The sequence below is a fragment of the Dermacentor andersoni genome, chromosome 1 (genome assembly GCF_023375885.2).
Source record: "Dermacentor andersoni chromosome 1, qqDerAnde1_hic_scaffold, whole genome shotgun sequence".
Classification (NCBI taxonomy): domain Eukaryota; kingdom Metazoa; phylum Arthropoda; class Arachnida; order Ixodida; family Ixodidae; genus Dermacentor; species Dermacentor andersoni.
Window position 1 is genome coordinate 225,315,750 of NC_092814.1, and position 22,585 is coordinate 225,338,334.

Below are 22,585 nucleotides of genomic sequence, written 5' to 3' on the forward strand. Positions count from 1 at the left end.
CATACATACATACATACATACATACATACATACATACATACATACATACATACATACATACATACATACATACATACATACATACATACATACATACATACATACATACGTAGGTTCGGAAAGCTGGTCGGGCCCCAGCGCCCCCTCGGAGAAATAAAAACTTCACTTGAAAAACTTCATGTGGCCTCAAAGAATTTCTCACTGCAGTGACGGCCTTATATGAGCATATGCAAGACCTCATAGTAGGAGCCAGTTCAATTTCACAGCCTGAGACCTCTCGCACCACCAAGAATCTGGCGTCTCTTGCTGGTATAATCTTCCTTCGTGACATTGTTTTATACTTCGCTATCATTAATATTGCTTCGCCTTTCCGGAGAAACTGCAGCATCTCTCTCGCTCACTTTATTTCTTGCTATTGATTATTGATTGCTGTTTATTCTAATTTCAGGTGAATCCGGCTTTGCCGCATTTCGCTCACTTAGTTATTGACACAGGGTGCCCCAATTATCATGCAACAAGACTTAAAAAAAGACCAGTCGCTTTACTCGAAGAAAACCTGCTGCATAGTGTTTCCAGTACAGTGGAGTAGCCGTCAGTAGTTTTTACAGCTGGTAATGGCTAGGTTCTGGCGGATCTAATCTCCGTGGACATAGACCAAAAATTTTTCGTACGTGGGCTGATACCGAAGATAGTGCAATACCTTGCCGACCCGCGGCGGAGGTGAAGCAGGCGGCGTTAAGCACTCCCCATACGTGGGCCGATCCCGAAGGTGATGCAGTGTCGGGCCAACCCGCGGCGGAGGGGCAGTTCGCCATTAAGGGGCCCACATACACAGCTTCGCCGGTCATCCTTCTTCACAGAGTGGAAGGGCACGCTTTCTGCAAACAGAAGCAATACTGAGACACATATATAATTCACGTGCATTTTACACGCCGTTAATAAAAGACTCGGCCGAAGGGGTCACTGAAGTCTGCAGGTACTTTTTTTTTCAGGGTCAGAAAAGCACGCAAAGCAATTTGAAGCGACGTGAACATACAGCAACATACTCATTTTCTAAACATAGGTTACCCATATATTTAGAAATAATTTGATTGGCTTTCAAAAATATAGTATACTTTGTCCTGTGTGTATTTTTAAGTGTATTGTTATGTGCATGGTGTTTACAGTGGAACATTTAAAACAATGTTCAAGTGAGAAAATACGGATGAGGCAGCTGCCGCTAGTGCTTCTAATGTGCTTGTCCTCCTTTGTCAAGATTTGCAGAAATAAAGGGAAAGTATGAATTAAAAGTCGTGCACGTCCGCGCCAACAAGGATACAGTAAGCTATTAGCCATAATACATATTTAAGTGAAATGGTCGAAGCAAGTTAAAAGAAACCTGAAATGATGTGGGTGACGAAACTTTGGTAATGACATTTTAGGTGTGTGTGTGTGTGTGTGTGTGGCGGGGGGGGGGGGGGTAGGCTTTGGCATCGCAGGGGGGGGGGGGGCTCTGCCCCCTCTGGAAAACTCCGCAGGGGGCTCGGGCCCCGAAGCCACTCCGTCGTCGGCGTCTATGGTGTGAGTTGTCGCAAACATTTGATGGTTGCTCGGCTTTGGCACCCTCGCGTTCGTCACGTAGGGTACAGTGATGGCCTGACGAGACTAGGGCATCAAGACAGATTGATGCCAAACACCGTGCACCCCCTTTCACTACGGCGGAACGTGTCACTCTCCACAGGGTGCGCAAGCGCACGATATTAACGCAAGCACAGGGTCACCAACCACTTACGAGCGCGGTGGGCTTGAGCGGCGCCACCAGTAGGGGCATCTGCGACTGAAGTGGATGTAGACGGCGGGACCAGTCCATCAGCATCCACCTGGAGCATCCAGCGCACACACCATGGCCGAAGTGTGGGACCGCAGCCAGAGCAGACCACGCGGGCGCCCTATAGTACCACAGCTGCTGGGAGTTGGCTACAGCGCGGTTCAAATCCGTCTTCATCGACAACGAGTTCTGTGTTTGCTTACGTCATTTCTGTGCCCTAGTGCCATACAGCCTACCCATTTGTTTTTCTTTTTTTTTCATAGAAGAGCGCCGTGAATGAAGTTGGGCGCACATTTTTAGACTGCACTACTTTTGCGATCGGCTCATACTTTTCGTTAGACACCGAAAGACCGAAAAGCGCTTGAAATATCCAAAGAATTCTAATCGGATAAAAAAATTGTTCTCCGGCAACATCAATGAAAGCTTCATTTAAGCCTGTTCCCACAGCGCGTGGTATCCGCGAATTTTTTCAATTATTACTCTGGCGTTTAACGTGCTGACCTCATTAGGCATCAGGCACGCCGCAGTGGAGACTCCGGATTTATTTTGACTAGCTGAACTTCTTTAACGTGCACCGAATACACAGTACACGAGCATTGATGCTTTTTTTTTTTCGTTCCGCCCCTATCGGAATGCGGCCACCGCGGCCGGGATTGAACCCGCGACTTCGTGTTCAGCATAGCAACGCTGTAGCCTGAGCTATAGCGGCGGGGAGGGTGCGCTTATGTTGCTTACGATATATATATATATATATATATATATATATATATATATATATATATATATATATATATATATATATATATATATATATATATATATATATATATCAGCCCTTTTATTCTGTGAAGAAGGACGAGCAGCGAAGTGCGGTGTGTTTCCCCTCAATCGACGCATCTATTTGATATAGGTATTATTATTATTATTATTATTATTATTATTATTATTATTATTATTATTATTATTATTATTATTATTATTATTATTCAAGAAGACAGACAAGAATACATGTTTAGAATTTGGAGTGATTTATTCTTCTTGAAGTAGTGACGTGTGCAAGTACCGCCGCGTGGCAGACGGCAATTCCACAATATTTACAACTTCACTGTGAACGAATTAAGACAAGTATATGAAACTCGGCGTAATGATAGACTCGTCTTAGCGGCCGATTCCAGTATATGTTTATCTAATATATCTACATTATATTGAGAGCTACAGAGCATTTGCGAAAAACTGGATACGATAATTTTTTCGTGTCGACTCGACGCGTAGACGGACAGACATCGCCCACCGCCGGAGGTAGCTATACATATACAGCTTCGCTGTAAAAAGTATAATAACACCAGTTCATTTCGTAGCAGACTTTAAAGACCTGCGGCTATCTCGATAGTGGTGCTAGTCTGAGGATTTCTGCTATACAGACCTGACTTCGTTACTGCTCGGCTTCAGTTCCGCAGTACACATGGTGGCATGGACCTTATTAGTTCAAAAGGAAATTACAGAAAATTAGAGAACTGTGTTGTTTGAAACAACGCAGAAGCGTGGGAAGAATAGACTTCGCAAGCCGCTGCGCAACGAAAACTAATAGGCGTAACTTTAGAGAGTAAACAGGTGTAGCTGAAATTCTAACTGAGACTAAGAAGAACAAGTGGAGTTGGTGAGGTAAAGGGCATAGAGCAGATAAACGGTAGTCTCATAAAAGAACAGATTTTTTTTTTCGCCGTTTTTACTGTTGGCTGAAATGACAATGCATGCTAACTGCATATTTTGCCATAACGAGCCCGTCGGTTTACCCCGATAAGGTTTGACTTTTGTTTGCCCTAACGAGCTGGCCATCAGCTCGCTCGCGCACCCGCATGCGCTGCACCTCGCGATTGCGAGACAGCGGTTTCGAGAAAAACGAGGAAGGATAGTTGCTCGCGGAGTGCGCGTCCTTCTATGGAACTGAGCGCTGCCCCAGACCGCTCTCGCTTGGCATATCAAGCGGCGGTGCAGAGATTCAGCAGGCGGGCTCGATCGTCTTCGCGAAGTGCCATGCCCGCACGACGCAAGCATTCGGCGTCCCGGGAGCCGAGGAAACGCGTCGCAGCCACCGGCCGCGGCTCCAGCGCATCCCCGGCTCGAGTGGCGCATGCTGGCGAGCTCATCGCTGACGGCAAGCACCGTTCGGGCACTTTTTCCAAAGTCCTCTTCGGAGCCCTGATCAGCATCCTCACGGGGGTGTGCGTCCTCGTCAGCGCCCACTTGGCTGCATCGCTCGCGGAGGAGCCGTACCGGTGCACCTGAGCCCCGGACCATCGGCGGCGACCGACCGGGGTCCTCGCCTGTCGCCCAGCTGTGGACACCACCTGATCGGCCAGCAGACAGGACACGTGAGGCCTGCACGCCTCCCACCCGCAGTTTCCAGAGCTTTCTTTCTTCTCGACCCCGTGCGCTTTGAGAACTAACTTCAGTGCCAGCCAGTATCGCGAAGCTTTCTTTTCTTTCTTTCTTTTTTTCTCTGCGTTTGGCCTGTTCCTTTGGGAACTTTTGAAAAAGAACGAAAAAACAACCTGCTTCTTCGAGCAACAAGTTACGAACTTTGTCATCGTGGTCGCGGCTGGCAGGTTGGGCCGACATGCTGAAGCAAGTCCTCTGCGCCTTTCTCTTGTGCTTAACGTTCAGCATCTTCGTACTTGTCGCCATTGGCACTTCTGCCATACTTCTCGCACGTTCGCCGCAGATGGGGGAAACTTAATAAAGCTCGTGAATCTTGCATTGTGAGCCTAAATGTTGTCTGTTTAACACCGGTTCAGCCGCCAAGTATTTTTGTCTGAATGATCTGCCCAGCTGCGTTCGTACTGCAGTTACGTGCAGTGTCTTAAGACGCTTACTGCGAGTACAGCGCTAGTTCCAGCTTTTAATTGTTGCATTAGACTTCGGCGTGCTAGTTCGATTTTGCTGACAATATTAACATCGATAAATATTATGTGGTTCGTTTCTCAGCGGATCGTACTCGTGTGCCCGAGCATGACAGGGCAAATGTGTTGCCGTTAAAATTAAAGAAATAATAGAGTTAATGACTACGCTAACCAACTCCCCTAAGTATCCCTGCATGTAGCGCAGTATATTCGTATACAACCGAACGAATGTTCACATACACAATGCTCAAGATTGGTTTTCAGTTTAACCCCACTATGCACTGCAGTTATCGATGACATTGTGAAATTTGTAATTCTCCGTTCGGTCAGATGCATGATTAAGGAACAACTCCTCCGAAGATGACGTTAAAGGGACACTAAAAGCAAATACCAAGTCGTCGTGGATTGTTTAAATATCATTCCAGAAACGTCGCAGCGCTTGCTTCGTGCCAAGAAAAGACTTAGTTTATGAAAGAAAGAAATGCGTCTGAAAAGTCCGCACACAGACGCGAGCTGCAAGCTCTGCAAACACGAACAGACAGACATGGCACATATCTTATGGAAGTGCACACAGATCAGATCAGTATATGTAGAGAACAAGATAGAACCGGACCTTCTCGAGGAGCGATGGCTAAGCGCTCTGACTAGCTCGGAACTTCACGACCAATTATGGGCTATCCATCGGGCCCGGGCAGCAGTGGAAAGGCTATGCCTCACCGCACATAATGCCCGGGTGGCCTGAGCCCGGGCTGGTAACGTCGCAGGTCCTTTTCCCATTAAAGTTTTTTCCGTCCGTCCGTCCGCATACCTTTAGCGCGATTCAAATCTCGCGCCCTCGAACAGGAAAGCGGTGACGTTGCATACGCCATCACCGTCCTTTGCTGCCATCGGTGAGTAAAATGGCGCCCGATAGGCGGCGCTACGGCTTTCTGCGCAAAATGCAAACTCGCGGCCAGGGATAAACCGAGCCAGGACAGAGTGTTGTATTTGCCACTGGAGCTGCTCTCGGTCAAGTGGCGTGGACCGTTCGGGAATCCTGCGACATCGCATGGACGTGGCATTCAGTGCTACTTGCAGTTTGTGTGAGCTGCGCGAGGCAGCAAAATCAGCTCAACACTATGTGATAACGAAACTACTGAAACGCGAAAGCGTGGGCGACGCAGGGTGGAGAAAACGAAACCTTGCGACTGCCCGCGTCATTGTCAAGGGTAGCGCCATTCAGTTCTTTTTTTTTTTTCTAAAAGGTCATATAGAACTACATAAGCAGCATTTTCTTTTGCCTTATAATTCAATACAATGATAATTTGATTAAGAGTGGTTGAGTACTAGTGACAGAATTATAATGAGGAGAGCCTTCGTCATCGGGTTAGTACTTCAATGTACCGAGTGAGCCCCTAGTGGTGTTCAGCATTTACCTCACTTTCTCAATTACTAAAGCTCTTTTTCGTGATAATATTGACGTCTTAGACGTTCTCGAGCACTAATACACCACTTTAGCTTGACTTAATATTTGCTTTAGAGTCCCTCTAACAACGGAACGTACATGATGGACTGTGGTGGCCACAGATTTTTTTTGTGCGGGGACTTCGGATTGAATGCAGTGTGTGCACGCTACGGCTACGCGGAAACTCAGAGGCCAGCATCGTGGCAACCGACACAGCGGTGTCGCAAATGTCGGAAGCCAGAAAACTGGCTAATAATATTTGGCACTCTCTGCTTGATGGCACAGCACATTTGCACATTTCTCAATACTTTTCCGGTTGAATTTCAATCACAAAAATGATTTCATACTTTTTGATGGTACCTTGAATGCGACCCGTTAAAACTGTTTTGTGACCTCATTGACTTGGGAGTCACGTGATCTTTAGCCAGGAATGACTGGAGGGGAGAAGACGACGTGGGCCCTTTTCTTTGTTCAATTTATCCTTGTGTACTTTAAGGTGTAGCATAAATATGTAAACAAGTGCTTTTATATTTTATGCTACCTTTATGCCACCTGTTAATCGCATTTTGTAGAGCGCAGTACGATCATAAAGCAATTTTTTTGTTGTTGTTGTGAGATGGGAGAAGACAAGGGGGAGTGTTGCTTACTTGAAGAGTGTTTGCACTTGGGTACTGTTAAGACACCACCCGATTCATGGCCAATACCCCAGGATGGGTTGCGCCATTTCACGTTTAGGGCACAATTTCAAACACGAAAGAAATAATTTTATATATCCAGATGCTATCTCTAATTGGACCCTGTTAAAACAGTTTTGTGAACTCGGAAAGTAAGCCCATAACGCAACTTTTCTACGTCTGAAAGGAAATGTGCCCGTGGAAATTTGTGAACTTCTTTCTTAATTTGTTTTTGTTGCCGACGCTTCGACTGTGATGTTATAGGTATACCCGGATACCGAACTGCTTGGCGCAGTAAGCAGCCTGTATTAGAATCAAAGAAGGTGAACGCAATAAATGAAATACTGGTAAGCGTCGTTGTGTCAGCACGTGCTCTTCCCTAAGTTTTGCATAAGTGGGACATGATTTAAAAGGTATAGTGGTGGGGAAAAGCTATCATCGTCAAGAAATGCCTTCACGGGCCATTATTCGATAACACAACAACAACAGTGCTCACTACAACAATAGTGCCCATGTCAGTGTGGGCAAAAGTGTACTTTCGTTTAAAGCTACGTCTAGAGTTTGATAGTAAAATATATTGGGATGAAACTCCATAGACCCATAGAACGCACGACGGGCGCAGAACTCAGGCCAGTTTCCCTTACCTCTTTCTTACCGCTGAAAGTCATCTCTCTCACGTTCAGAGCGACCCTGTCACGTGTTATGGCAGGCGCACCAGTCGTTCATGTCACGATGCCGTCGCTATTCAAGTCCACAAGAACGTCCCTGACCGGCGTCTTCGCCGTCGCCTCGTTCTTATCACGACTGGCTGGCGCTTGTTCTGTGCGACCTTTTTTGCGTTCGAGCCACTTCGCGAGTGCGATTCTGCCACCCAATTTCCAGTACCGAATGGCGGTAGCATTCCTGTTTTAACTGGCGCTGTCTCTGGAGCATTTCTCCTGCGAAGCTTCCCAGCAAACCAGTCTATCAGCGTTCTTCTTCAGAGCACAGAATAGTCTTCCGTGTCCAAGAACACGATTTTATTGGTTTTATCATTGGGTTATCTTTGCGAATAAACCAGGTGGTATGTGACAGCAACGTGGTCTGCTTGATTTCGTGTGCATGGTTTCTCCCGGTTTAATGTTGTCCCGGTCATTGACCCACCGCGGGAGCTTAGTGGCTATGGCGTTGCAGGATCTTGAGGTCGCGAGTTCGACTCTGGCCGCGGCGGCCGTACACTGTAATATAATTTACCCCCTTTATGTGTGTAAATTATTTTACAGTGATTTCGGTGGGAGCGAAACGAAAAAAATACGCTCGCGTGCGTAGATTTAGGTGCACGTTAAAGGACCCGAGGTGGTGAAATTGAATCCGCAGCCTCCCACGTACTAAGGCGCGCCTCATAATCATGTCCTGGTTTTGGCATGTAAAAACCCGATAAATTAATCTTTAAAATTATATTCTGAATTTCACACGTAAAATCCCAGAATTTAATTATTTTAATATTCCTAATTGAAGCATCTGGGCCTATCATGTGCGTTTAATGTCAGTATCTGCACTCTAAACTCTGCTGCCACGTACACATCTTTCACAACGAATAACATTAGTTACATAGTGGTAATTTTATACCGCTAACCACGACTTGCGCACTTTCCTCGATGTGTCGTTTCGAGTCTGCTGTCCCCTTTATTTATTTTTGCGTTTCGATTGCGCTTACCGTTAGTCCGTTTTCACGTCGACCGCTACACAGAAGAACCTTGTCAGGATAATTCAATTAGGTACAAAGATAAACGTTTTCTATAAAGAAAATTTCACTATAAGCGGGGTCACAATTACTTCAGAGTGCAGGATTGCTTTAACACAAGATTAAATTTTTATTGACCCGCCGTGGTTGCTCAGTGGCTATGGTGTTAGGCTGCTGAGCACGAGGTCGCGGGATAGAATCCCGGCCACGGCGGCCGCATTTCGATGGGGGCGAAATGCGAAAACACCCGTGTACTTAGATTTAGGTGCACGTTAAAGAACCCCAGGTGGTCGAAATTTCCGGAGTCCCCCACTACGGCGTGCCTCATAATCAGAAAGTGGTTTTGGCACGTAAAACCCCATAATTTAAATTTTTATTGATTTAACCTAAATGAACCACCCCTTTATTAATCCACCCTGGCGCGCCGTGGAGTGCCTGGATGGATACTTCAGCAACAGAATTTCAGTTACACTATTTAAGCTACAATATTTTAGCTAAAAAAATACTCATAACAGGTGACGCACAGTCATGTGCGTCGCGGCACGTGCGTACGTAACGCCAAGAGCATTAATGGAACGAGGAGCCTGGAGGCATGTTCGCATCGAAGGACGCTTTCTATAGTGGGCAATTGCATCGCCAAGGAGGCTGATGCTTATACTGTACGAGTTTGGAGAACATGAACGCGTTTATACCTCAGGAACGTAAGAGTACACTTGGTTTACTATGACCGGAGTTATACAATGTGTGATGTCAACATAACTGAATTCTACTATATCAATGTCTTCAGCTGTTAGCGCGCACTTCTCGAATGTAGCGAATGATGTCGGCAAACATCACGTGTCGAGAAGGTGTGTAAGCTTATTATTACAAAATTAAAAACGTACCTCATAAGCGTATAGTTGGACTCTGGGCAGACATGAAGTCTCAAAACGCGAGGTGCCACCGTTGAAGTGCTCGCCTCTAACTTTTTTTTTTTCGGAGGAAGGCAATGCATGCGCGTGCGACGCAAGAGTGTGACGTGCGCTACCTGGGTGCGCAGATGATCAAGATGATGATCGCTTGCGTGGCCGCGTTCCTCCTCTGCTGGCTCCCACTGAACCTGTTCATCGTCGTGTCGGAGCAGTACCCGTCCATCTACGACTTGAGCGGCATCGGCTACATGTGGTTCGTCTGCCACTGGCTGGCCATGAGCCACGCCTGCTACAACCCGCTCATCTACTTCTGGATGAACGCAAAGTTCCGGGCGGGCCTGCAGGCGCTGTTCCGCTGCCTGCCGGCCACACGCCGGCGCTCCTCGTGCTTCGTGTCTACCTGCAACGTCAAGAAGGCGGCTACTTCCAACAGCAATGCTATCTGACTCAGTGCCCAAGGCGCCGCGGTGCCCGTCTCTGTGTCCCATTGCAGGTACTACGCGTCTGCGCCTACCCTCCTCTTCTCGTGCGTCACTCTGACGCCGCACTTTTCCGGAGAGCGATCGAGCAGCTGGCAAGACGCCCCGGATAGTGCGAAGCCAGAGAGGTTCGCGGCAGCTGTGGTATAGCTGGTAGACGCAGCGTATAGCTCGCAATCATCCTGTAGGCGTTGCGGCAGCTGCCGGGGGCCATCGTGCAAAATACGTGAGGGTATACGAAATGAGAGTGTACGAAATGAAATCACTTGTAAACCCCTACAGGCCAGCCATGCCCACGTCCGAAGCACACACAAATGTATACACTTCACTTGTTTCAGCACGCGCGGTGACAACTTTGCAGTGCATGAGAGCGTGCGTGTAAGTATATACATAAATACGTATAGTTTAAATCAGCGCGGAAGACGACAGCAACACGAAGAGGACACAGGACGAGCGCTATCAAGCAACTGAAGTTTATTAAGAGCCATGCACAAAAGCAATACACAATGCACACCTTTTGTGTGCTGTTCTTATCAAACTTCAGTTGTTATAGATAGCGTTCTTCCTGTGTCATTCTCTTCGTGTTGCCGTCGTCTTCCGCACGGATATAAAGTATGCATTCATTACAACCAGCCCAACTTCCTGCGTTACATACATACTGTGCGTGCACAACGGCGTTGAGAGGCAGGTGGAATTTAGTACATACTTGGTGGGACGACGTATCAAGCACAAACATCGTTCAAGCTTTTAGAGTCTCCCTTTCTCCCATCGTCTGACCTCAACCGAAGTGAAACGCAGACGCTTTGCCAGGGCGATTGTGTATATAGCACAACCGCGCTGAAAGGACGCCTTAGGGAGTGCGTCTTTATTCAAACGTGGGTTTTACGGCGTTACCTCTCGGCTATATACAGTAGTATTTATGACACCAGCAGCGGTAAGCCATTTTATTGGGTTTCATGAGACCAGAGCGTCAATGTAAAACGCTGTTTCAATTCCATAATATTTTATAGTTGCTGGTATTAGATAGTGGGTACGCACTGCAGTGCGGCTATAGCAGTTCAGCGGACACGTTCGGCGTAGCCAGCGAGGGCTTTGTTACGACGTGGAATCCAGATCGCTGAAGTCTGGCCTTGGCTGTCCATAGTAGAAGAACTGGGTAGGCGAAAAAAAGGGGAGGGCCTGGTTCTAGGCCACCGACATGACCCTACTTTCCTAAATGTGGAAACCCCAATATTCGCGCACTCGTAATTACCCTACATTAGGGTGGTGGAAGACCCGGGCAAGCGCTGTATAAAGGTGACAGTCCTTTGCATGAAGCAAGAACGGCTTTACCGTGAGCAACAAGGCTGTCTATTATTCCCACTGCACAGAGGTCCGTCGACGTGCTGTCTCGTGAGTGGCACTGTGCAAGCTGCAGTGAAAATGGATCCAGGCTGCAGGACAGGCGTGCCGTAGGATGCAGAAGCCTGCTTGCCTTCTTGGAACGCCCGGACGATGGGAAGTGCTTAACGCAGCGTAAATCAGTGCCATCCAGCTACAGGCGACATCTACTCGAACGAAACTGGCGCAAGGTGAAGAGCCCCTAAAGAAGGCTGTAAATTGTGTGGGCTCTCCCCGAAACTAAATTTAAGTGTACTAGCAAAGCACTGTTCTGTGCATTTTTAATCAATCCGCCTGTGGCGTACCTTCCCTTTTTGCGATGGCTAACACAACATGGGCACCCACACTGAGGACATCGGAGTACGCCTTGCTTTTAACCCCGGAGCAAAGCGCATAAATTAACGCGTAATCTGCGCTAGACATTCTTCCGCACCAATCAGAGTTAGTCGCAAGGAGATTGCCGCTGTTGCTGGCACTCCCGCTGTGTAGTATGCGGCAGTTCCGTGCTGAAAAGCCAAATGGTCTCGTCATGCGTAGGTAGCACAGCGCACGAACACGCTCTGCCATTATTTTTAAAATGAGCGCAAACTTTGTTTCTGAACTGATGCTTTTGCCACCGGCAGACGTCAAACGGCCGCTCCGACACGCTAATTAGCTGATCAATTATGAGTAAGATTTAATTATGAGATCTTTACCTGCTTAAAACGTAGAACACGTTAATAGTGCCTGCGATGGAGAGGCGGTTGGTCGGCTTTGACGACGTGAGGAGGAGAAAGGGTGTTGCTTGGTACAGGTAGACCTATAGCCTTGTAAATCTTGCCGGAAATCGCTCCACCTGAACGCCACTATCAAACGCGATACGGCCTGAAACACTTCGCAGTCCAGCTGACAATACCATGGCCACTATAACTAAAAACTATTCCAATATGTTTTTATTCCAAATCTATACCATTAGTTCTCCGTGTTAGGTCAAAATGACTCGGGTCCAGCCCATATGGCAGGGCCACGCGCCTGCATGAGCGGAAACCGAGCCATTTAGTCGTATCAAGGAGGGCTAATAGCGGATTTCGAATAAAAACAGATTGGAATAGTTTTTTTTTTTTTTTTTGTCATACCAGCCATGGTATCAAAATAAAGTTGACACGGAGCCCAGTACTTTGTGCGTCTTCATAACCACGGCGACCCACACAGATCGCCATTCGCCTTCCAGCCCTAGTATCACGGAGGATCTCTAGGGGGGGGGGGGGGGGGGGGGGGGAAGCACCTCTTTCCTCAATATACAATGTCATCGCGGGAACAAAATATCACTTGCATTTGAGTGTCGCGCTTTCTTGCGCTTTAGTTCATCTATTATTATCTTACGTTCTGCTTAAAATTCAGGGAAAGTATTTACTTTTTTGGCTTTATGAAGTAAAGAACACATATATACAGGACACGTTCACGTAAGGCATCTCCAAGTTTTGTCGTGGTGACTGCTCTCTCGGGCAGCTCTGTTAAAAGGCATTTTCGACTGTCCTGAACCAACGCCGCTGCTAGTAACGAACAGTCGCGGCAAGTGAAGGTTTAACAGCGCTATATGCCGCTCTATAAGAGCCCATCTTAACGCCGCTTAAAACTAGTAATTGGCGTGAAAAATAATGTTTTCATTTTGAATTGGAGGAATGTCGTCGTTGTACTACCACGAAGAGTTCGGTACGTTAAGGTAATATTTCGTTTCATCACAACATGGAACAAAGTTATCAAGAACATGGAGCTGGGGAGCACAATGAGCGTGTAGGCCGTAGGAGCAGGTTGTCATGTTGCACGTGACCCGGCGAGCCCTGTGCTGATCCATGAAACACAGCGACGTTGTCTCCTCCAGCGAACTCTGACGTGGCGTATCGGACCTTGGCTGATCCACTGTGAGGACCGGAAACAGGGTTTCGAAAAAGGTAAGCGTGAAGAGCTGTGCGCCACTGTATGCTGTTTCGCCGCAAGACAAGCGAGCATTTTCACTGCGCGGAAGCGTGCACGGTACGCTGGCTGTGTGACGACTCTGTCACTTTCAATCTTTCACGCTTTGCCTTCTCTCCGGCCGCCTTAAAAACAAGGCGTTGAAGGTTCATACCGTGTGCGCGAATCCCCATCACGAGACTTCTGAAGGACTGGCGCGGTGTCCGTCAGCGGAGCGGTCATTGGCAGTGACCCTCCTGGCTGACAAAAGGTTTACAAGGTGTGCACGCTGCATGCCGTATAGCCACTGACTGCATGCGTGCTCGTTTTTCGTAGCTGCGGTAGGCATGGTCGACTGCATTGTTCATCGCAGAGACGCGGCACCTTATACCGCTGGCGTATTCGTTTGCTTACAGACACCGCTTTCACTGTCTTTCTTTCATTCTCTTTCTTTTTCTTTTTCAGTAAGGCTCAAAAACGCACATCGGAGACGCTACGGCTTCCCACATCCTTCCTATTTTTTTCGCTTTTTTTTTCGTAACTACGGCTGCTACTCAGTGGAGATAACCTCTGCATCGTTGCCCGTCCCGCGCGTGCCAACTACCGGAGGCCTTCGCCATCCTTGCAGCATTTATTTGCTTGTTCAGTGTTGTTCTCTTTCTTACTGACGTTTGATGCGTTGTTATTCTTATCCTCGTTATGCATACGCTGTTTCTCACTTCTGCGGAAGGAATTACATGTCCCTTAAAACCACCTTTTCTTCCCCTCTCTCCCTGTCTCTCTCTCTTCTTTCCTAAAGGTATTTTCTGCAACGTCCTTGTGCCTTTCCTTTTTTCTGCGTGTGTAGTTCATTATTTCCCACGCTTTACGCAGAAGATTTCCGCTGGGTTTACACTGAGACATGGCCCGTTGTGCCGCATGTGCTTAAAGTATAAGTTTCCCGTAGACAGAAATAATATAATATTCTCTCACGTTCCTTGTTTCAATGCTTGGTGTTCGATGCTTGCTTTGCTCATGAAGCTGAGTTTGGTAAGGGTAATTCTGGATAATGTGTACACGTTTTATTATTACATTATCATCATTGTTTTTCATAGAGGTAGAACTGCTGTAAGTGTCTTGACGTTTTCAAACTGGTTTATTTTGATTTGTGCGCATGGTTTACGACTTCTTTACAGAGCATGCTCATTGCAAGCCTCTATCCGTGTCTGCCGCATGCTGTCGCGTCGGTGTGTTCTGTATGGGACGCTTCGAAAAGTACAGCTTCGCTCACGTTGCTGAGAAGAACGGCATAATTACTGAATTCACATAACTCCTCCGATCAAAGATTTTGATTAAGAAGTCCTGTGTAAATGTATTTATTAGAAGTCTACATCTCTGTGAAAAAAAGGAAATTCTATACAACTTATTGGAACACATTCACTTAATTAGCGCTTGATACATAGCCATCTGGGAGTTTGGAACTCCTCTGGACGGCTCTGCTTTTTTTATTCTCTTTATTTTTTTTTTTTTTTTTGCAACAGCGTAGCATACATGTGTTTTAGTCATAGCCTTCATCTTTACGAGAGAAACAAGTTCAAATGGCTGTCTGCGAGAAAGCTGTTTTAAAGTTTACTAAACACAGTGCAGTATCGCAAAATCTTCGCATCCCGTCACTATCCACTCGATGGCGCTTTACTTTTTCTTTCTCTTCCTTCATTCTTTCTTTAGTCTTTTTGCGACGGATATTTCTTTATACGCTGCAGAAAGTGGCGTTGTAGGTAAGTTGCCCAGAAACTTTTAAATTAATGCTTGGTGGTAAAGCTGGCGCATTGCTTTTTTTGTGATTACTCGTACCACTCATTATCATCATCATCATCAGCCTAGTTACGCCCACTGCAGGGCAAAGGCCTCTCCCATACTTCTCCAACTACCCCGGTCATGTACTAATTGTGGCCATGTTGTCCCTGCAAACGTCTTAATGTCATCTGCCCACCTAACTTTCTGCCGCCCCCTGCTACGCTTCCCTTCTCTTGGAATCCAGTCCGTAGCTCTTAGTGACCATCGGTTATCTTCCCTCCTCATTACATGTCCGGCCCATGCCCATTTCTTTTTCTTGATTTCAACTAAGATGTCGTTTACCCGCGTTTGTTCCCTCACCCAATCTGCTCTTTTCTTATCCCTTAACGTTACACCCATCATTCTTCTTTCCATAGCTCGTTGTGTCGTTCTCAATTTCAGCAGAACCCTTTTCGTAAGCCTCCAGGTTTCTGCCCCATATGTGAGTACTGGTAACACACAGCTGTTGTACACTTTCCTTTTGAGGGATAGTGGCAACCTACTGTTCATGATTTGAGAATGCCTGCCAAACGCACCCCAACCCATTCTTATTCTTCTGGTTATTTCAGTCTCATGATCCGGGTCCGTGGTCACTACCTGCCCTAAGTAGATGTATTCCCTTACCACTTCCAGTGTTTCGCTACCTATCGTAAACTGCTGTTCTCTTCCGAGACTGTTAAACAGTACTTTAGTTTTCTGCAGATTAATTTTCAGACCCACCCTTCTGCTTTGCCTCTCCAGGTCAGTGTGCATGCATTGCATTTGGTCTCCTGAGTTACTAAGCAAGGCAATATCATCAGCGAATCGCAAGTTGCTAAGGTATTCTCCATCAACTTTTATCCCCAATTCTTCCCACTCCAGGCCTCTGAATACCTCCTGTAAACATGCTGTGAATAGCATTGGAGATATCGTATCTCCCTGTCTGACGCCTTTCTTTATAGGGATTTTGTTGCTTTCTTTGTGGAGGACTACGGTGGCTGTGGAGCCGCTATAGATATCTTCCAGTATTTTTACATATGGCTCATCTACACCCTGATTCCGTAATGCCTCCATGACTGCTGAGGTTTCGACTGAATCAAACGCTTTCTCGTAATCAATGAAAGCTATATATAAGGGTTGGTTATATTCTGCACATTTCTCTATCACTTGATTGATAGTGTGAATATGGTCTATTGTTGAGTAGCCTTTACGGAATCCTGCCTGGTCCTTTGGTTGACAGAAGTATAAGGTGTTCCTGATTCTATTTGCGATTACCTTAGTAAATACTTTGTAGGCAACGGACAGTAAGCTGATCGGTCTATAATTTTTCAAGTCTTTGGCGTCCCCTTTCTTATGGATTAGGATTATGTTAGCGTTCTTCCAAGATTCCGGTACGCTCGAGGTTATGAGGCATTGCGTATACAGGGTGGCCAGTTTCTCTAGAACAATCTGACCACCATCCTTCAACAAATCTGCTGTTACCTGATCCTCCCCAGCTGCCTTCCCCCTTTGCATAGCTCCTAAGGCTTTCTTTACTTCTTCTGGCGTTACCTGTGGGATTTCGAATTCCTCTAGGCTATTCTCTCTTCCGCTATCGTCGTGGGTGCCACTGGTACTGTATAAATCTCTATAGAACTCCTCAGCCACTTGAACTATCTCGTCCATATTAGTAACGATATTGCCGGCTTTGTCTCTTAACGCACACATCTGATTCTTGCCTATTCCTAGTTTCTTCTTCACTGTTTTTAGGCTTCCTCCGTTCCTGAGAGCCTGTTCAATTCTATCCATATTATAGTTCCTGATGTCCGCTGTCTTACGCTTGTTGATTAACTTAGAAAGTTCTGCCAGTTCTATTCTAGCTGTAGGATTAGAGGCTTTCATACATTGGCGTTTCTTGATCAGATCTTTCGTCTCCTGCGATAGCTTACTGGTTTCCTGTCTAACGGCGTTACCACCGACTTCTATTGCGCACTCCTTAATGATGCCCATGAGATTGTCGTTCATTGCTTCAACACTGAGGTCCTCTTCCTGAGTTAAAGCCGAATACCTGTTCTGTAGTTTGATCCGGAATTCCTCTAGTTTCCCTCTTACCGCTAACTCATTGATTGGCTTCTTGTGTACAAGTTTCTTTCGTTCCCTCCTCAAGTCTAGGCTAATTCGAGTTCTTACCATCCTGTGGTCACTGCAGCGTACCTTGCCGAGCACGTCTACATCTTGAATGATGCCAGGGTTCGCGCAGAGTATGAAGTCGATTTCATTTCTAGTCTCACCATTCGGGCTCCTCCACGTCCACTTTCGGCTAACCCGCTTGCGGAAAAAGGTATTCATTATACGCATATTATTCTGTTCTGCAAACTCTACTAATATTTCTCCTCTGCTATTCCTAGAGCCTATGCCATATTCCCCCACTGACTTGTCTCCAGCCTGCTTCTTGCCTACCCTGGCATTGAAGTCGCCCATCAGTATAGTGTATTTTGTTTTGACTTTACCCATCGCCGATTCTACGTCTTCATAAAAGCTTTCGACTTCTTGGTCATCATGACTAGATGTAGGAGCGTAGACCTGTACAACCTTCATTTTGTACCTCTTATTAAGTTTCACAACAAGACATGCCACCCTCTCGTTAATGCTATAGAATTCCTGTATGTTACCAGCTATTTCCTTATTGATCAGGAATCCGACTCCTAGTTCTCGTCTCTCCGCTAAGCCCCGGTAACACAGTACATGCCCGCTTTTTAGCACTGTATAGGCTTCTTTTGTCCTCCTAACCTCACTGAGCCCTATTATATCCCATTTACTACCCTCTAATTCCTCCAATAACACTGCTAGACTCGCCTCACTAGATAGCGTTCTAACGTTAAACGTTGCCAGGTTCAGATTCCAATGGCGGCCTGTCCGGAGCCAGGTATTCTTAGCACCCTCTGCAGCGTCACAGATCTGACCGCCGCCGTGGTCAGTTGCTTCGCGGCTGCTGGGGACTGAGGGCCGGGGTTCGATTGTTGTATTCATATAGGAGGTTGTGGCCAAGTACTGCACCAGGGTGGCCAATCCTGCTCTGGTGAGAGAGTGCGTTACCGGTTCTGGTCACCGGGATCAGGCCGCACTCCAGGCCTGTTTGTGCAATTTTCTCAACACACGGTTTTTTTTTTGTATTTTCCGGTGGAGAATAGCGCGGCACCGGGATTTGAATCACGGTCCTCTTGCACTGGAGACGGATACTCTACCGTCCCCGTAGGAGTTAAATTAAAAATTAATTTATGGGGTTTTACGTGACAAAACCACTTTCTGATTATGCACGCCGTAGTGGAGGACTCTGAAAATTTCGACCACCTGGGGTTCTTTAACGTGCACCTAATTCTAAGTACACGGGTGTTTTCGCATTTCGCCCCCATCGAAATGCGGCCGCCGTGGTCGGGGTCCGATCCCGCGACCTCGTGCTCAGCAGTCTAACACCATAACCACTGAGCAACCACGGCGGGTCCCGCAGGAGTTGTACGCCTCATTTAGCCTACAGTGGTGCCCTACTTGGTCAGTCAAGGTGGACCAATCTGAGCTCGGTTATACCGCATGGATGGCACTCGGCTAGAGAACCTGGTATTTATGACCTGCACATGTGAGTGTGAGGCCATACATATTTGAAGATATATATCTTTCTTTTTTTTTTTAGGAGGGTTCCCGTACAGTGATAAAATAAAGGAAAAGACATTAAAAGAAAGAAAAAAAAAAGAAAGAAAAAGGGGCGGAAAAAAAAAAGGAACATAACAGGTGATTTGAACTCGTGACCCTTCGATGTTGCCCGGAAAGATAGCTCAGTCGGTTGGTTCGTCAGGCCCCAGGCTACTTTCAAGCGCCACAGCTGCTGCTCCGAGCCTCACACTTACGTCGAAAGAGACTCATGTTGTCCGCGATAGTCGGTAGTTGGAAGGCATACTTTCTAGGAAAAATGGCCGCTCAAGGAGAAGAGCGAACTCGAGCGGCTTTAGAGGCTAGGAAAACTGCCTTAAAATATTTAGACTTGAGGGAAAGCTTCGTTAACAAACTATAACACGGCAATCAGCACTGGAATACGACGAGAGAAATTACTGAGACGTGGAAAATTCCCTTGAAAAAAATCTGGTTTGCTAGACAAATGCTTTTATGTATTGAACCTCTTAAAAGATGAGGGGTGAAATATGCGCTCACCGAGAGGGCATCTTCAGCACGAGACATCCACAAGGCACCTTACAGAGATGTGGAGAGCTTCGCGGCCGGAACGAAGCCTCCTCTCTCCGCCGGCCAAGAGGGGGAAACGCGCTTTCCGATCGCTCAAGGTTGCGCGGACAAAGCATAACTCTAGCGTCTAGTAAAAGCTTAACCAGGTGCGATGGCGGCACGCATAGCGTGGGAAGCTAGCCGCCAGAATAACTATACCAAGGACTGCTGCTGATGAGGGCGAAATACCTTCGTGTAATTATAATAACCCTAATAGGACTACTTTCGAAAAAAAAAGGAAACGGCCCAGAGGGCTATACTACGAGAGCTATGACTGATAGTTTTCTATATATATATATATAAATATATATATATATATATATATATTCATCTCATCTATGGGATCTAATGCGCGCGCTGTTTCTTTGTCTCTGCGTGTAGTACAGTTAAGAGAGCCAGTTTAAGGGCGGAGAAGAAGAAAGAAGAGAAAAGCAAAAAACTGCAGCGCCGTGGTTTTAAAGCGCACCCGTGGTAGAGAAACGGAATGCGATATAAGCGTGCGTAGCCATGATACGCACACTCATTATATGGTGCAATAATTAAAGCCGAAAAATCTTGCAATTATTGCACTTTAGAAGTGATATCTCTTTTCATATGCGCTGAGCGCCCCGACTGAACCATTTAGGGCCCGTGACAAATTTTCATGAATTGAGGGGCCTCGGTTAACAAACGTCTAAAAAAATGAAGAGAAACTCGTATCCTTTGAAAACAGTATAAAAAATGGCTTATTGCCAGAAAAAGGAAGGAATAAACATTTTATTTAGATAGCGGGCTGAGGTTATTGCGGGTGAAGCCCTATTACAGGGCCTCACTGGCTCTAGCGGCTCATTCGGCCTGGTCCAAGGTTGCCTGCTGGCTTCTCAGGTCCAGCCGAGCGAGTCGCGCCTCCCACGACTTTTCAAATTCGTTGCGTGTGACGAGGGGTGAGTTACTCTCTGCTGGTTTTTGTTTGCAACGCCAAGTGATATGTTCGAGGGTTAGTGCAAAAACGAAAATCAACAGACATCAGTCATTTCTGCGGTTTTAAACTCTTCTACTAGATCAGTTACTTCCCGCGGCTCTCACCAACGCTCTTGCTCTGGGAAAAACGCCTGCAATACTGTGCGGACTCCTTCAACTATGTGCAGTGACGACGACGATTGCGCACATGACGGTGTCATTTCGTTGACTGACATACAAGAGAGCGAAAAGTCGCATTTGAGATGAATGTTGGCTAGGACTGCTACGCTGGAAGACGGGCTGCGGACGACTGCTGTATCGCTCACAAGCGATGCGGCATGAACGTATTACCTCCTGTTGCCTTGTAAATACGTGCACAGACGCCACTACTCTCCGAGTATATCTGTGTTTGTAGGTGCATGTGCTGTTTGCGTGTTAATTTGGCACTGTGTAAATTATATTTATCACCCTGCTCCTAAAGCGGCATGCCAGGAGACCATCCAGGCGCCAGATTCTCCAGATCATAAATCTCCAGATTCTCATTAAAAATCAGTATTTCTTTCTCCGAGTCTGCGTCCAAGTCTGCCAATTCCGCATGGTAGATAAGTTTCAGCGCTTGACAACAAAACAAACTGCTGAGCGCGGAGGATGTGCGATAGTCCAGTGGTCAGCGCATCCGGCTCTCAACGGGCATCCGGAACTCATTTCACACTGTCGCAGTGGCATGAGTGCCATTTCCGGTGCTACGCAAAGTTTCATTCCATTTCGACATAGAGTAAGCGTGAGGCTGAGGGTAAATAGTGGTAAAAATCTGCAGACCAGCGATTCCTCCTGCTCTGGACACATTTACTGTGACACTATTTACTTTACCAATGTCCCCAAATTCGTGCGAGAGAGAGAGAGAGAGAGAGAAAAGGATGCATAGAAAGCCAGGGAGGTTAACCAGAGGTAGTTCCAGTTGGCTACCCTGCACGGGGGGAAGGATTACGGGGATAAAGAAAGAAAAAGAGTGGAAGGGGGAGATAGAGAACGAGAGACGAGCGCAATCAAACCGCGTTTACTATAGAGCGGTAGGGGACGGCGTCCTTAAAGTCTATCGTGAAAGCCTGTAGATCGCAGGAACCTTAGTAACGCGAGTAAGGCCTTCAGCGCGGATGTTCTTTGGGAGCACTCACCTAAAGCTTTTAGTTCTGAAAGTGGACGACTGTCCAACTGGTCCAGCACTCTGCACATCACTTGTCCCTGGCACTATACAACGGGCAGACATAGATATTGTGTGCGAGCGTCTCATCGCTGCTGCAAGTGTCGCACGTGGAGCTCTTGGCCATTCCAATAACGAAGGCATACGAGTTCGTAAATGCAACGCCTAGCCACAGACGGTACAGCATGGTCAGTTTACGTCGTGGTAACCCAGGTGGTAGATGCATCCGTATAACCGGAGACAACGAATGCAAACGGCACATGGTGAAAATGTTCGACTCCCACAGGGGCAACGTACATTCACGGAACATCAATCACAGCCCAGCCGCAGTGTCTCTTCGCGAAAGCGGAACCAAGACAACTTGACCATTTTCATGTGCAGATCGGGCGGCTTCGTTGTTGTGGTCATTCCCTCTGATGTTGTAATATCCTGGAAGCAATTGAAAGGTTATGTTGTGTCCCTTGTCATGGCTACGATTATGTTCCTCTGAATTTTCTGAGGCCAGCTGTTCATTGGGTTCGTGGCGCATTGGGCTTTGTATGCACTGAAGGGCTGACTTGCAGTCACTAAAGACTGTCCATTGTTGCGGTGGTTCCTGATCAATGAAATCAAGTGCAGCATGGAGTGCCGCGAGTTCTGCACCCGTCGATGTGGTCACACATGAAGTTCTTAATTTGATTTCTTCAGATCTTGCGGGCATGATGACTGCAGCAGCAGAGCGGTTGAGTTTTACCGAACCACCTGTGTAGACATCTCGCTGGCATCTGTGCACGTTGTGAATGTGTTCCAAAGTTGTTTGCTTCAAAGCTTTCAACGGCGCTCCAGCTTTCTTTTTGATGCCCGGAATTGTCAATTGCACTTGCGGCCGGTGCAGACACCACAATGTGTCTGATAATCGTGTAGCAGGCGTAAATTGTGATGCCAAGTAGGACTGATGTCTTACAATACGTTTGTCAAATGTCAAATGTGGCCCCTTTGCTGGCAAGCAAGCAAGATGGTGTGAGGGAATCCGCGTCAGGCGTCGGATGTGTGCTCTCAGGACATCTGCAGCAATGTAAACTGTCAAAGGAGCGTCTCTGGCAATGGTCACTGTCGCAATCGATGACGTAGTTTCTGGGAGACCGAGACAAGTTCTGAGTGCTTGGGCTTG

The 22,585-nt window shown here is 46.9% G+C and overlaps 1 protein-coding gene across 3 annotated transcripts in view; it reads left to right on the forward strand.

Moving 5' to 3' along the window:
* The window catches only part of LOC126547956 (RYamide receptor-like), a 428,248-nt gene that overhangs the window by 393,175 nt on the left and 12,488 nt on the right, over positions 1–22,585 (forward strand). For 2 of the 3 annotated variants that reach the window (XM_050196020.2, XM_050196036.2), the window contains one exon: positions 9,588–9,952. In XM_050196020.2, coding sequence (XP_050051977.2) covers positions 9,588–9,905 — 318 coding nt within the window. In that variant the 3' untranslated portion in view covers positions 9,906–9,952. Of the gene's footprint in view, positions 1–9,587; positions 9,953–13,179; positions 13,250–22,585 lie in introns of all 3 variants that reach the window. The other variant, XR_008609184.1, reaches the window with a different exon arrangement.